This window comes from Oncorhynchus gorbuscha, linkage group LG16 (assembly GCF_021184085.1).
Source record: "Oncorhynchus gorbuscha isolate QuinsamMale2020 ecotype Even-year linkage group LG16, OgorEven_v1.0, whole genome shotgun sequence".
NCBI lineage: Eukaryota > Metazoa > Chordata > Actinopteri > Salmoniformes > Salmonidae > Oncorhynchus > Oncorhynchus gorbuscha.
Genome location: NC_060188.1, coordinates 27,912,716 through 27,926,384, shown reverse-complemented (window position 1 = coordinate 27,926,384; position 13,669 = coordinate 27,912,716). Strand labels below are relative to the sequence as shown.

The window sequence follows — 13,669 nt, the reverse complement described above, 5'->3', positions numbered from 1 at the left end:
AGAAAAATAACCATTCACTACCTTTGATTTGAGCACAGCCAAAGTGAAATTACATGTTATTGGTTGTATAACTCATGTTTCAAACCCTAAACCAAGGTTCGAGTTTGGTTATAAAATACACCTTTATTGACATGCTGTAATTTGTATAGACGCAAGAATTCAGTTCATATTTTATTTAACATAATTCATATTGCAGTCATTGTGAACAGCTGGGATTTCAATATACACAATAGAATTGTAACATTGTAAGCCCCCATCCTCCCCAATGAAATCTAATGCCCACCCCACCCAGAAAACCATAACAAAACTAAAAAGATCTCCCAATACCACAACAGCCCTGCCTGCATTACTGATCCTGTCAATCTATGTCTGCGTCTGTCCTGTCAGTCAGTCCTCTGCCAGTGTGTCTATGGCCTGTATTATGCATCTGGGTTGGTATGTGTACCTGTCTGAAACACGTGTGCGCATGTGATAGCATGTGTCAGTAGGCATGTTGTTGAGGTGTGTGCGTGCGCATGTAAGTTTTGCCACCAAGCATGTTTGCGATCCGTCAGGTTCAGAGCTCTAGTAATCAAGAGGCGCTCGCATAGCGTTCAAAACATACAACGCAATTCTTTTGTAAAAGGGAGCAAGAGGTGTCTAAGTGCATATCTCGTCTGTGTGTTTTTGTCCTTGTCCACGAGTGGGAGGATCAGTTGGCATGTCTATCAAAATAACAACTGTGGGCATCAGCGTAGTGGCATTGACCGATTCTCTGAGCGACATTCACTGACCATCCAAACCTGTCATCTTTACCTTCGGACCCCCTCCCTTCCCCCGAGTGACCCCCCCCCCATACTTTCCCCTCCCGGCCCCATGGACCCACTCCCTCCCCGACCACTCAAGTCTGTGTGTCAGTCAGTGTCTCAGGTGTAAACGGTAATGCATCTTGGGAAAAAAAAGAAAAGCGACATGGGCTAGGAGCTATTTGAGACACCGCTCAAAATACGTGGCGCCCACATAACCCCCCCGCAGCGACCGCTGGACATTCTGCTCAAAGAGCCGTCGGTTCGTCTGCAGGACCTCCGCCGCCTCTTTGTTCAAAGGGTCCTCTGGATTTGGCTCCTGAGGAGGAGTAGAAGGGCGTGGTTATTTGCCAGGTGTTCCTACCTGCTCCAACCAGTTGACCAATCTTTCAGAATCTGAAAGTCATAGCCAAGTCATAGGGCATTCGGAAAGTATTCAGACCCCTTGACTTTTTCTACAATTTGTTACGTTATAGCCTTTTTCAAAAGTGGATTACATAGTTTGTTCCCCTCATCAATCTACACACAATACCTCATAATGACAACCAAAAACGTAATTTTTTTTTGTTAGTTTACAAAAAAAACAACATTTACTTAAGTATTCTGACCATTTACTCAGTACTTTGTTGATGCACCTTTGGCAGCGATTACAGCCTTGAGTCTTCTTGGGTATGACGCTACAAGCTTGGCACATCTGTATTTGACGAGTTTCTCCCATTCTTCTCAGCAGATCCTCTCAAGCTCTGCCAGGTTGGATGTGGGAGTGTCGCTGCATAGCTATTTTCAGGTCTCCAGGGATGTTTGATCTGGTTCAAGTCCGGGCTCTGGCTGGGCCACTCAAGGATATTCAGAGACTTGTCCCGAAGCCACTCCTGCGTTGTCCTGTTGGAAGCTGAACCTTTGCCCCAGTCTGAGGTCCTGAGAGCTCTGGAGCAGGTTTTCATCAAGGATCTCTCTGTACTTTGCTCAGTTCATCTTTCCCTCGATCCTGACAAGTCTCCCAGTCCCTTAAAAATATCCCCACAGCATGATGCTGCCACCACCATGCTTCACCATAGGGATGGTCCCAGATTTCCTCCAGACGTGACTATTGGCATTCAGGCCAAAGACGTCAATCTAGTTTCTCATGGTCAGAGTCTTTAGGTGCCTTGTGGCAAACTTCAAGCGGGCTGTCATGTGCCTTTGACTGAGGAGTGGCTTCAGTCTAGCCATAAATCATACCATAAAGGCATGATTGGTAGAGTGCTGCAGAGATCGCTGTCCTTCTGGAAGGTTCTCCCATCTACACAGAGGAACTCTGGAGCTTTGTCAGAGTTGCCATCTGGTTCTTGGTCACCTCACTGACTAAGGTCCTTCTCCCCCGATTGCTCAGTTTGGCTGGGCGGCCAGCTCTAGGAAGAGTATTGGTGGTTCCAAACTTCCATTTAATGCTGCAGAAAGTTTTTGGTATCCTTCCCCAGATCTGTGCCTCGACACAACCGTCTCTGAGTTCTACGGACAATTCCTTCGACCTCATGGCTTGGTTTTTGCTCTGACATGCACAGATGTGTGCACCTTCACAAATCATGTTTACAACAGATGGACTCCAAGTTGCAGAAACATCTCAAGGACGATCAATGGAAACAGGATGCACCTGAACTCCATTTTGAGTCTCATAGGAAAGGGTCTGAATATTTATGTAAATAAGCTATTTATGTTTTTATTTTTAATATATTTTCTAAAATGTCTAAAAACCTGTTTTCACTTTGTCATTATGGGGTATTGTGTATAGATTGATGAGGGAAAAAAGATTGAAAACATTTTTAGAATAAGGCTGTAACGTAACATAATGTGGAAGAAGTCAAGGAATCGGAATACTTTCCGAATGCACTGTACATCCTGCTACATTCCTGATTCTAAGCATGGTGAACAAGGAAGAGTAATCAAACTATGCTAGGCAAAATTGGAAATAGGATAATCCCTGTACTCACTAGAAATAGATACTGTAGTCCATATATGATGGAGTTCACTGTCAACACAGGCTTCCAGTCCTCTCTGTAAGAGAAAAAGAGATGTTAAAAGACACTGCTCGATATAATAGTAAAAATGTAGAATTCTGTACTCATTCTGAATTATCAAACGAGACAACGAAAACAAAGTGACCACCGTGCAAGTGGTGTACCTCAAGATATTTAGGCAGACATTGCCCTCCAGGTCAATGTTCGGGTGGTACACCATTGTCTCACACTTGACCTTCGGGGGGTCATGAGGGTAGCCCTGTCCTACCTGGAAAACAGAGCAGTCACAAGAAGTCAAAGATATTCTCTAACCTTATTCAGTTTCTTTTGACTAACAACTGAGTTATTAACAACATGCTTACCATCAAGAGTCTTAAAGACATGATCGGGAACTTTGGCGACCACAAAGTATTTTTTAAACATCACACTTTGGGCTGAATATGTCAATGTGTAGCTCATACATGCATAATCTATTATCTGAATGACTGTTTTACCTCAATTAGCCATGAAATCCCTAGTTTGAAAGGAACTGTTTTTCTGGAAGCTGTATTCCGCCATTTTCCCTACATTTTCCACCAAGTGAGCCAGCCCCTAGCAATTTGAGTTCTAGCCAATGAACTTCAGCCCTTGCCACTCGAGTGAGAGCTAGCAAGATGCACACACAGTCGAACCAGAGAGAGACAGAGAGAGCAATGACATGGTGCACATATCTTCACTTACACTGAGTGTACAAAACATTAAGGACACCTGCTCTTTCCATAGAAGTACCAGGTGACTCCAGGTAAAAGCTATGATCCCTTAATGATGTCACTTGTTAAATCCACTTCAAAAATCAGTGTAGATGAAGGAGAGGAGACAGCTAAAATATGTTTTTTTTAGGGTTAAGTCTAGAGACAATTGAGACATGGATTGTGTGTGTGCCATTCAGAGGTTGAATGGGCAAGACAAAAGACTTAGTGCCTTCCGAAAGTATTCATACCTGACTTACTGCATATTTTGTGTTACAGCCTGAATTTAGAAGAGTACTTTTTTCCCCCTCACCCATCTATGCCATAATGACAATGTAAAAACATGTTATTTCATTTTCAACACATTTGCAAAAATGTCTATCTAATTTACACATGTATTCACACCCCATAGTCAGTACATGTTAGAATCACCTTTGGCAGCGATTACAGCTGTGAGTCCTGGGAAATTCTCTAAGAGCTTTGCACACCTGATCTGTACAATATTTACCCATTAGTTATTTTCTAAATTCTTCAAGCGCTGTCAAAACTTGTCATTGCTAGACAACCATTTTCATGTCTTGCCATAGATTTTCAAGTAGATTTAAGTCAAAACTGTAATTCAGTCACTCAGGAACATTCACGGTCTTCTTGGTAAAGCAACTCCAGTGTATATTTGGCCTTGTGTTTTAGGTTATTTTCCTGCTGTAAGGTGAATTCATCTCCCAGTGTCTTTTGGAAAGCAGACAACCAGATATTTCTCTAGGATTTTGCCTGTGCTGAGCTCCATTCCTTTCTTTTTTTAATCCTGAAAAACTCCCCAACCCTTAACGATTACAAGCATACCAAAAACATGATGCAGCCACCACTATGTTTGAAAATATGAAGAGTGGTAACTCAGTAATATGTTGGTATTGAATTTGGACCAATCATAACACTTTTCAGGACAAAAAGTGAATTGCGTTGCTACGTTTTTTAAAGTATTACTTTAGTGCCATGTTGCTAACTGGATGCATGTTTTGGAATATTTTTTAAAATTATGTCCAGACTTCCTTCTTTACACTGTTAATTACGTTAGTATTGTGGAGTAACTACAACGTTGTTGATCCATCCACAATTTTCTAATCACAGCCATTAAACTCAGTAACTGTTTTAAAGTCACCATTGGACTCATCTTGAAATCCCTGAGGGGTTTCCTTCCTCTCCAGCAACTGAGTTAGTAAGGACGCCTGTATCGGTGTAATGACTGGGTGTATTGATACACTGTACAGAATAATTCATAACTTCACCATGCTCAAAGGCATATTCAATATCTGCAATTGTTTGTTTTTTTACCCATTTACCAATAGGTGCACTTCATTGCAAGGCATTGGAAAACATCTCTGGTCTTTGAGGTTGAATCTGTGTTTGAAATGCGCTGCTCGACCGTACAGATAATTGTATGTGTGGGGTACAGAGATGAGTTAGTCATTCAAAAAAATATTAAAACACTATTATTGCACAGTCAGTCCATACAACTTATGTTTTTTTTTATTTATTTTTTACTAATGAACATATTTAGGCTTGCCATAAGAAAGGGGTTGAATACTTATTGACTCAAGCCGTTTAAGCTTTCCATTTTTAACTCATTTGCAATCATAATTCCATTTTGACCTTATGGTGCGTTGTGTGTAGGCAAGTGACAAAATCTAAATTCAATCCATTTTAAATTCTATAACAACTAAATGTGGAAAAAGTCAAGGGATGTGAATAGTTTCTTAAGGCACTGTAAAGTGCATTTGAATGGGGTGCCAGGCTTGTGTCAAGAACTGCAACGCTGCTGGGTTTTTCCACGCTCAACAGTTTCCTGTGTGTATCAATAATGGTCCACCACCCAAAAAACATCCAGCCAATTTCACACAATTGTGGGAAGCATTGGAGTAAACATGGGCCAGCATCCTTGTGAAATGCATTCAACACCTTGTAGAGTCCATGTCCTGACAAATTGAGGCTTGGTGGGGGTGGGTTCAACTCAATATTAGAAAGGTACTCTTAATTAGCATATGTGATATAGCAAACAGTTTTCAGAGGCCTCTTTTGGCTCGTGAGCTTTACTTTCAGAACTACTGGCTAAAAAGTCCAGGAGAATCTCTATAAGGCATTTAGAATCAGAAAAACCAAAAAGAGAACAGTTTAATGTAAAAACATGCAGCAGCACAACTTTTGTTAAAGGTCCAGTGCAGCCATTTTTATCTCAATATAAAATTATTACTGGGTAACAAATAAATACCTTACTGTGATTGTATTTCAATTAAAATGGTAAACAAGAAGCCAAAACAACTTCTTAGCAAAGAACAGTTTCTCAAGCAAGAAATTTGCTCGGACTGTCTGGGAGTGGTCTGAGTGGAGAGGGGAAAACACCACCCCGTTCATGAAAATGGTTCGCTCCTAACAGACAGTGGCCTGCTATATAAAGCAGGCAGACAGGCATTCTGATACTGTTTGATTGAGTATTAGAACGGGCTAAATGAGTGACCTAAGTGACCGAGTGTGGTATGATTGTAAGCGCCAGGAGCGCCGGTTCCAGTACCTCAGAAACGGAAGGCCTTTCACGCATGATAGTGTCTAGGGTTTACTGAGAATGGTGTGACAAACAAAAAACATCCAGTCAGCGGCAGTCCGGTGGGTGAAAATCACTCGTTGATGAGAGAGGTCAAAGGAGAATGGCAAGAAATATGCAAGCTAACAGCCGGGCCACAAACGAAGCATTACAGAGGTTTGCAGAACGGCATCTTGGGACACACAACTCGTCGGTCCTTGTCACGGATGGGCTACTGCAGCAGACGACCACACTGGGTTCCACTCCTATTAGCTATAAACAACAAGAAGTGCCTCCAGTTTTCACGTAATCACCATCACCGGACAATTGAGGAGTGGAAAAATATGACCTGGTCCGACAAATCCAGGTTCCTGTTGATTCATACTGATGGCAGAGTCAGGATTTGGCGTAAACTGCATGAGTCCTCATCCTGCCTGGTGTCAACGGTACAGGCTGGTGGTGTAGTGGTGTGGGAACTGTTTTCCTGGCACACATTAGGTCCCTTGATACCAATTGAGTAACATTTCAACACCACACCTTATAGAATCCATACCCCGCAGAATCCAGGCTGGAGGCAAAGGGAGGTCCGACCCAGTAGTCGGTGGGTCTACCTAATAAACCGGCCACTGAGTGTATATAAAACACAGGAAAATCACGTTTCTGACTGCACTGGGCCTTTAACCATTCAATACTGATATTAAAAACATCAAATACCAAATTGTGACCCTAAAAATACCACAAAACAATAGCTATCAAGCAGGTGTAATTGGCATTAACAACAGTTTAGTGTGAAAGTAAAGAAGGATGTAGTGACTCATGTCGTCCCGATGTCTGTCCACCCACATTAAGCCCCCTTACCTTAAAGCTGAAGACAAACTTTCCCCCTTTGTAAAAGCCCTAAAAAGAGAGAAAATAACCTGAGAATGTGTTTACATACAGGTTTCTATAAATGCTGTTCATAGACTGTTTGGTGGGTTGGCATGAGATAATGTCAATGTACAGTGCTAAATAATACATTGTGTACCAAGTATTTATCCTTGGATATTAATTGATAGGCCACTATGTTAGCATTACAAACCATTCATTAGTTGCAACTGTACAAGTTTGAGTACAATAGTTAAATGTTTAATAAACACATATGACATATTCTCTCTGACAAGTAGCTACAGCTTGTTTCAGGAAAGAGTGAAGACCTCGTCTGGTGAGATGATGAGTTTGAAGTTGAGCAGATCATCTTGGTCGGGGAAGACGATCTCGCACGTCTTTGGGAGGTTCAGCTCATTGATGTCTGCAATGAGAAAATTAATGTCTCAATAAATAGCAGTCTTCTTGGATAAATTTCCCTTCAGTGGTATGCATGCATATTGAGGGACTCAAGAATTCACTAAATGGGGTATGCTGTAATACACAATTAATTGGTATATACAACCTGAAACTAATGCCTGAAGAATCGTGTAAATGTTCCTTACAAGCCAGAATGTTGAATCAAATAACATTTACAATTACTCTACCAGTTGTCTGTGGTTTATTCTTTGGCTGCTCTAAATTTGAAACCAAATATCCGAAGGAATTTTTTTTCTTTCATATTTCTGCCTGGCAGAAATACGAAAACCAAAGTGTTCTTATCTGCATCTTTTTTTTTACGGACAAAAAGTGGGGTGTAAATGGTATTGAAGGCACCCGAGCAGCACAGTACAATGATTCCTTCTGAAGTGCTGAGGTGATCCCACACCTGTGGTGGTATCTTCCCTCTCACTCTGAGGTCTTTCAAACTGTAATGGTTTCCCTGCAGTAATTTCCTATATTCTGCTTTGAATAATAACTGACACGTTTAATATGCGAACAGAGTCAGTTCACTTCAAAAGGAGGAAAACCAATTTGTGACTATGTGGTGGTCCTTTAGCCTAAAAGCTAAACAACATTCTTTAGGTATATAGGTCCCGTTGGTTTTTAAGACAGCCTTCATCCACTATGAAATGGAGATTAGCTTAGTCTTTCAAAATCATGGGCTTCAGTCAAACTGGTTATCTTATATGGGGTCCATGGTGTTACAAGCATCATGAACCAAACAAGTGAGCCATTTGAACAAAATCGCCACACTCATCACAGGGGTGTTTTGAATTTCATTATCCAAGTATCTGGGAAAGTATTTGTTGATATGGTTGTGGGGGGCCTTTCAAAGCATTTCCTCTTTTTGAATAGCTGGAAAATGTCACGTTCTCTTTTGAATCAATGTTATTAGCTAAATACCTGGCTTAACAATCCTGTAACTACTTTAAAAGGCTGAGGTTATATATTTCTTGCCATCCAACTCCCAGTCAGTCTTTCACTGTTCCAAATGGCATGTGTTCTGTCATGAAAGGTATGAAACGTTTCAATGTCTCACATGTATCTTTTGTATTGACAACATTAACTAGCATTATCTACATGTGTACACAGTTACTTTGAGACATACAGTGGACTGCAGCACATTGGCCAAAAACTGTTTGTAACCAAAGATAAGTGTGGCAAACATCCTGGCTAGTGATAGCTGTACTGACTTGAAGTAGCTAACTAGCATAGTACAAGTTGCTGACTAATGAAAAGCAAAGGTTACTTTTACGTTACTCAACATCAATAGTGATATCCACAATAGTTTAAGACACGTTTGTGATATTCTGTTGCTTAATGAACGACTATACCCACGTTTTTGAGCTAGTTAGCATCAGACAGAAGTAGCAAGTTAACTAACTTTATCGGCTTAATGGGTGTAGCTACTGGTAGCTTGTTCTCTTTTGCACAAACTGCTTAAGTGACACATCTAAATTGAAACACTGATAACGTGGCTAATTATTATACAGTTATTTGTTCAGCTAGCTAACGTTATCTAAGTCACTGAACTACCAGGGCAAATTAACTAACAAGGGTGCTAATTAACAAGAAGTGTTGTAAATATGAGTTGATTCCCTGGCTTCACCATCTTCTGGCTGCGACGTTTGAGTTTTGTTTTCATAATAGCTAGCTAGCTAACGTTAGCCAGATGGCTAGCTAGCTAATTAGTCAACTAGCTAGTTCAGCCTCCTATGGCAATACAGACCCGTTTTTGTCGTTTCTCATGTATTAAACACGTGGACAGACACGTTAATTAAACAAACATGTTCGTGGTTTAAAAGTAGACCATCTGCTTTTAAAGAAGCCAGTTAGCCTACCTTTCTGTATTCGAAGCTGGGCCGCGCTTGCTTTTTTACCCCCGGCTCCTGTTCTGTTTCCTCCAGCAGATTCCTCGTCTTTCTTCTGCTGCTTCAGAGAAAAGAGCTTAATCATCTTCAATTAGTTTATTGAAGATCTATATTTCAGTTCCTTCAATTAGAAACAGCTCTTTGTCTTAAATTTATGGAGAGTTATGACTCAATACAACACCGTAATGTTGTTGGAGCCGGTGCGTCTCAGCTACAATATCGGAAGACAAGCTGATAGCCTAGCTCGGTAGCACTGCTGCGTGAGACAGTAACGTTACGATGCCAAGGTAGCGAGTGTGAAAGAAAGGGGAGTTCTGAAAGAACAGTGGCGGTACACAAACTGGATCAGTTTGTTTCTGTTGATAAGAAATCATTGGATATTGCCTAGTTGGGCTACTCATATTCATAATCTTTATTTAACTTACACTCACGTTGGAGGGTTAGAGACTGCACATGTTCATGTTTTATGGTTGAGGAACAGCACCCTGAAGTGTCAAAGGATAAAGCAAAACAGAAACTATTTCATTCAGATGTACAATGTTAAATCCGTGTTGTACATAGCTTACACAAAATAATAATGCAGGATACACATAGCTATGTATTTACAGCACCACACTGGACAGTATTTTGTATCTTAGACAAGACCAATATGCTTAGAAAATAAGTTATTAATAATTAAATGAGAAATATTTTTTTTCTATCTCAGTAGAGTACCACAGTATGAGTCATAATACCCATAAAACCTAGCGGTGAAACAAGAAAATCGTTCCAATAACTTTTCCATCATTCATTTTCCACATAGGGGATTTAGAAACACTTAAAACAAGGGCTGTGTTTTGTGTAGGCTTACCCTGGAGTGACATTTTGATAACTGTAATTCACTCTAGGACAAGGAGACTTATCAATATATTCACCTGTATTTACCTGCCAAAAAATGGAATGCTAATTAGTTGATAATGAGACTATCATAAAGAACTACAAATGCCATGATGATCTGGACGAGACTGCCAAATCAAAGCAAAAGTAAGAATCTCTGGATTAACTATCTGATGTTAGCTACATTTAATAATGAATAAATTGGTTACATTTCTTTAAGTCGACAATTTTGTGAACTGTCTTGTGCAAGTTTTAAGTTGACACAATACCTTTTACCAACGGTGTCAGCTAGAGATGATGTGCAGTAGCATGCAGGGATTTGTAGTCTTGCATGATGTCTACGTTGATATTAGTTTTTAATTTTTTTATCTGAGTAATTGAGCCGAAAATATTGTTAAGTCGACCTGGCCCGGGTATCCCGGAAGGATATTGACCTCACCCGTCAGTTGAGGATGCCTGTTCGTTCTTTAAAAGGAATTTCCTCACCATCTTAAATAAGCATGCCCCTTTCAAAAAATGTAGAACTAAGAACAGATATAGCCCTTGGTTCACTCCAGACTTGACTGCCCTCGACCAGCACAAAAACTTCCTGTGGCGGACTGCACTAGCATCGAATAATCCCCGCAATATGCAACTTTTCAGGGAAGTCGGGAACCAATACACATAGCCTTTGCTTTCCTGACTGACTATCTTTTTCAAACATAAATTTGCATCCTGTAGCTCTAACTCCAAAAAGTTTTGGGACACTGTAAAGTCCATGGAGAATAAGAGCACCTCCTCCCAGCTGCCCACTGCTCTGAAGCTAGGTAACACTGTCACCACTGATAAAGCCACGATAATCGAGAATTTCAATAAGCATTTCTCTACGGCTGGCCATGCTTTCCTCCTGGCTACCCCAACCCCGGCCAACAGCGCCGCACCCCCCGCAGCTACTCGCCCAAGCCTCCCCAGCTTCTCCATCACCCAAATCCAGATAGCAAATTTTCTTACAGCGCTGCAAAATCTGGACCTGTACAAATCAGCTGGGCTAGACAATCTGGACCCTCTCTTTTTCTAAAACTTTCCGCCGCCATTATTGCAACCCCTATTACCAGTCTGTTCAACCTCTCTTTTGTATCATCCGAGATCCCTAAAGATTGGAAAGGTGCCGCGGTCGTCCCCCTCTTCAAAGAGGGTGACACTCTAGACCCAAATTGTTATAGACCTACAGTGGGGCAAAAAAGTATTTAGTCAGCCACCAATTGTGCAAGTTCCCCCACTTAAAAAGATGAGAGGCCTGTAATTTTCATCATAGGTACACTTCAACTATGACAGACAAAATGAAAAAAAAAATCCAGAAAATCACATTGTAGGATTTTCAATGAATTTATTTGCACATTATGGTGGAAAATAAGTATTTGGTCAATAACAAAAGTTTCTCAATTTGTTATATACCCTTTGTTGGCAATGACAGAGGTCAAATGTTTTCTATAAGTCTTCACAAGGTTTTCACACTCTGTTGCTGGTATTTTGGCCCATTCCTCCATGCAGATCTCCTCTCCTCTATGTTTTGGGGCTGTTGCTGGGCAACACGGACTTTCAACTCCCTCCAAAGATTTTCTATGGGGTTGAGATCTGGAGACTGGCTGGGCCACTCCAGGACATTGAAATGCTTCTTACGAAGCCACTCCTTCGTTGCCCGGGCGGTGTGTTTGGGATCATTGTCATGCTGAAAGACCCAGCCACGTTTCATGCCCTTGCTGATGGAAGGAGGTTTTCACTCAAAATCTCACGATACATGGCCCCATTCATTCTTTCCTTTATACGGATTAGTCGTCCTGGTCCCTTTGCAGAAAAACAGCCCCAAAGCATTATGTTTCCACCCCCATGCTTCACAGTAGGTATGGTGTTCTTTAGATGCAACTCTGCATTCTTTGTCCTCCAAACACGACAAGTTGAGTTTTTACCAAAAAGTAATATTTTGGTTTCATCTGACCATATGACATTCTCCCAATCTTCTTCTGGATTATCCAAATGCTCTCTAGCAAACTTCAGACGGGCCTGGACATGTACTGGCTTAAGCAGGGGGACACGTCTGGCACTGCAGGATTTGATTTGTTACTTACTTATTTGCTTTGTTACTTTGGTCCCAGCTCTCTGCAGGTCATTCACTAGGTCCCCCTGTATTGTTCTGGGATTTTTGTGATCAGCCATTTCCAGACCCAGGGACATGTTCTAGTCTGTGGCGACCTAAATGCCAGAACTGGACAAAGACCTGACACTCAGCACACAGGGGGACAAACACCTACCTGGAGGTGACAGTATTCCCTCCCAAATATGCCCCCTCTAGACACAACTATGACAAAACAACCAACAAAAATGGATCATAACTCCGGCAGCTCTGTCGTACGCTGGGTCTGAACATAGTCAATGTTAGGCTTCGAGGAGACTCTTATGGTAGGTACACCTACAGCTCATCCTTTGGCAGTAGTACTGGAGATTACTTGATCATTGACCTCAACCCAGAATCTCTCAGGGTGTTCAGTCAGCTGACTAATACCTCTATCAGATCACAGCAAAATCACAGTCTACCGGAACAGAGCGCGATACTCAATCATGAGCCAAAGGAACTGTGCAATATTAAGAAAACTAGAAGGAAAGTAGTGTAGAAACCTAACAAAAAACTATTAGGCAACCACACATTCAATCCCATTTAGACAACTTCTTGGACAAAACATTTCACTGTAATAGTGAAGGTGTAAACTTGGCAGTAGAAAGCCTAAACAGTATATTTGACCTTTCAGCTGGCCTATCAAATCTAAAAATTTCAAAACCGACAACCAAATAAAATGAACAAAAATGACAAATGAATGCAAAAATCTAAGAAAGAAATTGAGAAACCTGTCCAACCAAAAACATAGAGACACGGACAACCTAGGTCTACGCCTTCACTATGGTGAATAACTAAAACAATACAGAAATACACTACGCAAACAGAAGGAACAGCACTTCAGAAAATCAGCTCAATGCAATTTAAGAATCCATAGAATCTAACCACTTCTGGAAAAATTGGAACACACTAAACAAACAACCACACGAGAGCACACACAAAACGATACATACCTTGGCCTAAACATCAGCGTCACAGGTAACTTCCACAAAGCTGTGAATGATCTGAGAGACAAGGCAAGAAGGGCCTTCAATGCCATCAAAAGGAACATGAAATTCGGACATGAAATTTGGCCATAAACAGAGAGTACAGTGACAATACCTGACCACTGTGACTGACCCAAAATAAAGGATATCTTAATGTACGGACTCCAATTTTTTAAAACTCTTTCTTGAACTGCATTGTTGGATAGGGGCTTGAAAGTAAACATTTCACGGGAAAGGGTACACATGTTGTATTTGGCGCATTTGACAGATAACATTTGATTTGACTCCGTGAGCATTACTATTGAGAAAGGTCGCCGTAGGCAGACCTGGCTCTCAAGAGAAGACCGGCTATGTG

At 41.1% G+C, this 13,669-nt stretch overlaps 2 protein-coding genes across 2 annotated transcripts in view; one reads left to right on the top strand and one right to left on the bottom strand.

Annotated features, from left to right (window-relative positions):
- Positions 1-853: 853 nt before the first annotated feature.
- On the bottom strand, positions 854-9,676 carry LOC123998864 (NEDD8-conjugating enzyme Ubc12). Its single transcript, XM_046304081.1, has 6 exons — positions 9,274-9,676; positions 7,279-7,373; positions 6,944-6,982; positions 2,947-3,050; positions 2,756-2,819; positions 854-1,104 (listed from the first exon to the last, which is right to left on the bottom strand). The coding sequence occupies exons 1-6, from the start codon at positions 9,386-9,388 to the stop codon at positions 964-966; spliced, it is 558 nt and encodes a 185-aa protein (XP_046160037.1). The 5' UTR covers positions 9,389-9,676; the 3' UTR covers positions 854-963.
- A 437-nt stretch (positions 9,677-10,113) lies between these two features.
- LOC123998863 (F-box/LRR-repeat protein 19-like) overlaps positions 10,114-13,669 on the top strand; it is a 33,472-nt gene continuing 29,916 nt past the window's right edge. Inside the window, exon 1 of the mRNA XM_046304080.1 lies at positions 10,114-10,326. The gene's annotated coding sequence lies outside the window, so the exon portion shown is untranslated. The remainder of the gene's footprint in view (positions 10,327-13,669) is intronic.

Bases quoted from the DNA above. Each gene is read 5' to 3' on its own strand.
- LOC123998864 (XM_046304081.1), bottom strand. From the start codon at position 9,388: ATGATTAAGCTCTTTTCTCTGAAGCAGCAGAAGAAAGACGAGGAATCT. The intron at 7,374-9,273 runs GTAGGCTAACTG...TTCTCATTGCAG, and splicing joins CCAGCTTCGAATACAGAAAG to ACATCAATGAGCTGAACCTC. The intron at 6,983-7,278 runs GTCTTCACTCTT...CTCTCTTTTTAG, and splicing joins TCATCATCTCACCAGACGAG to GGCTTTTACAAAGGGGGAAA.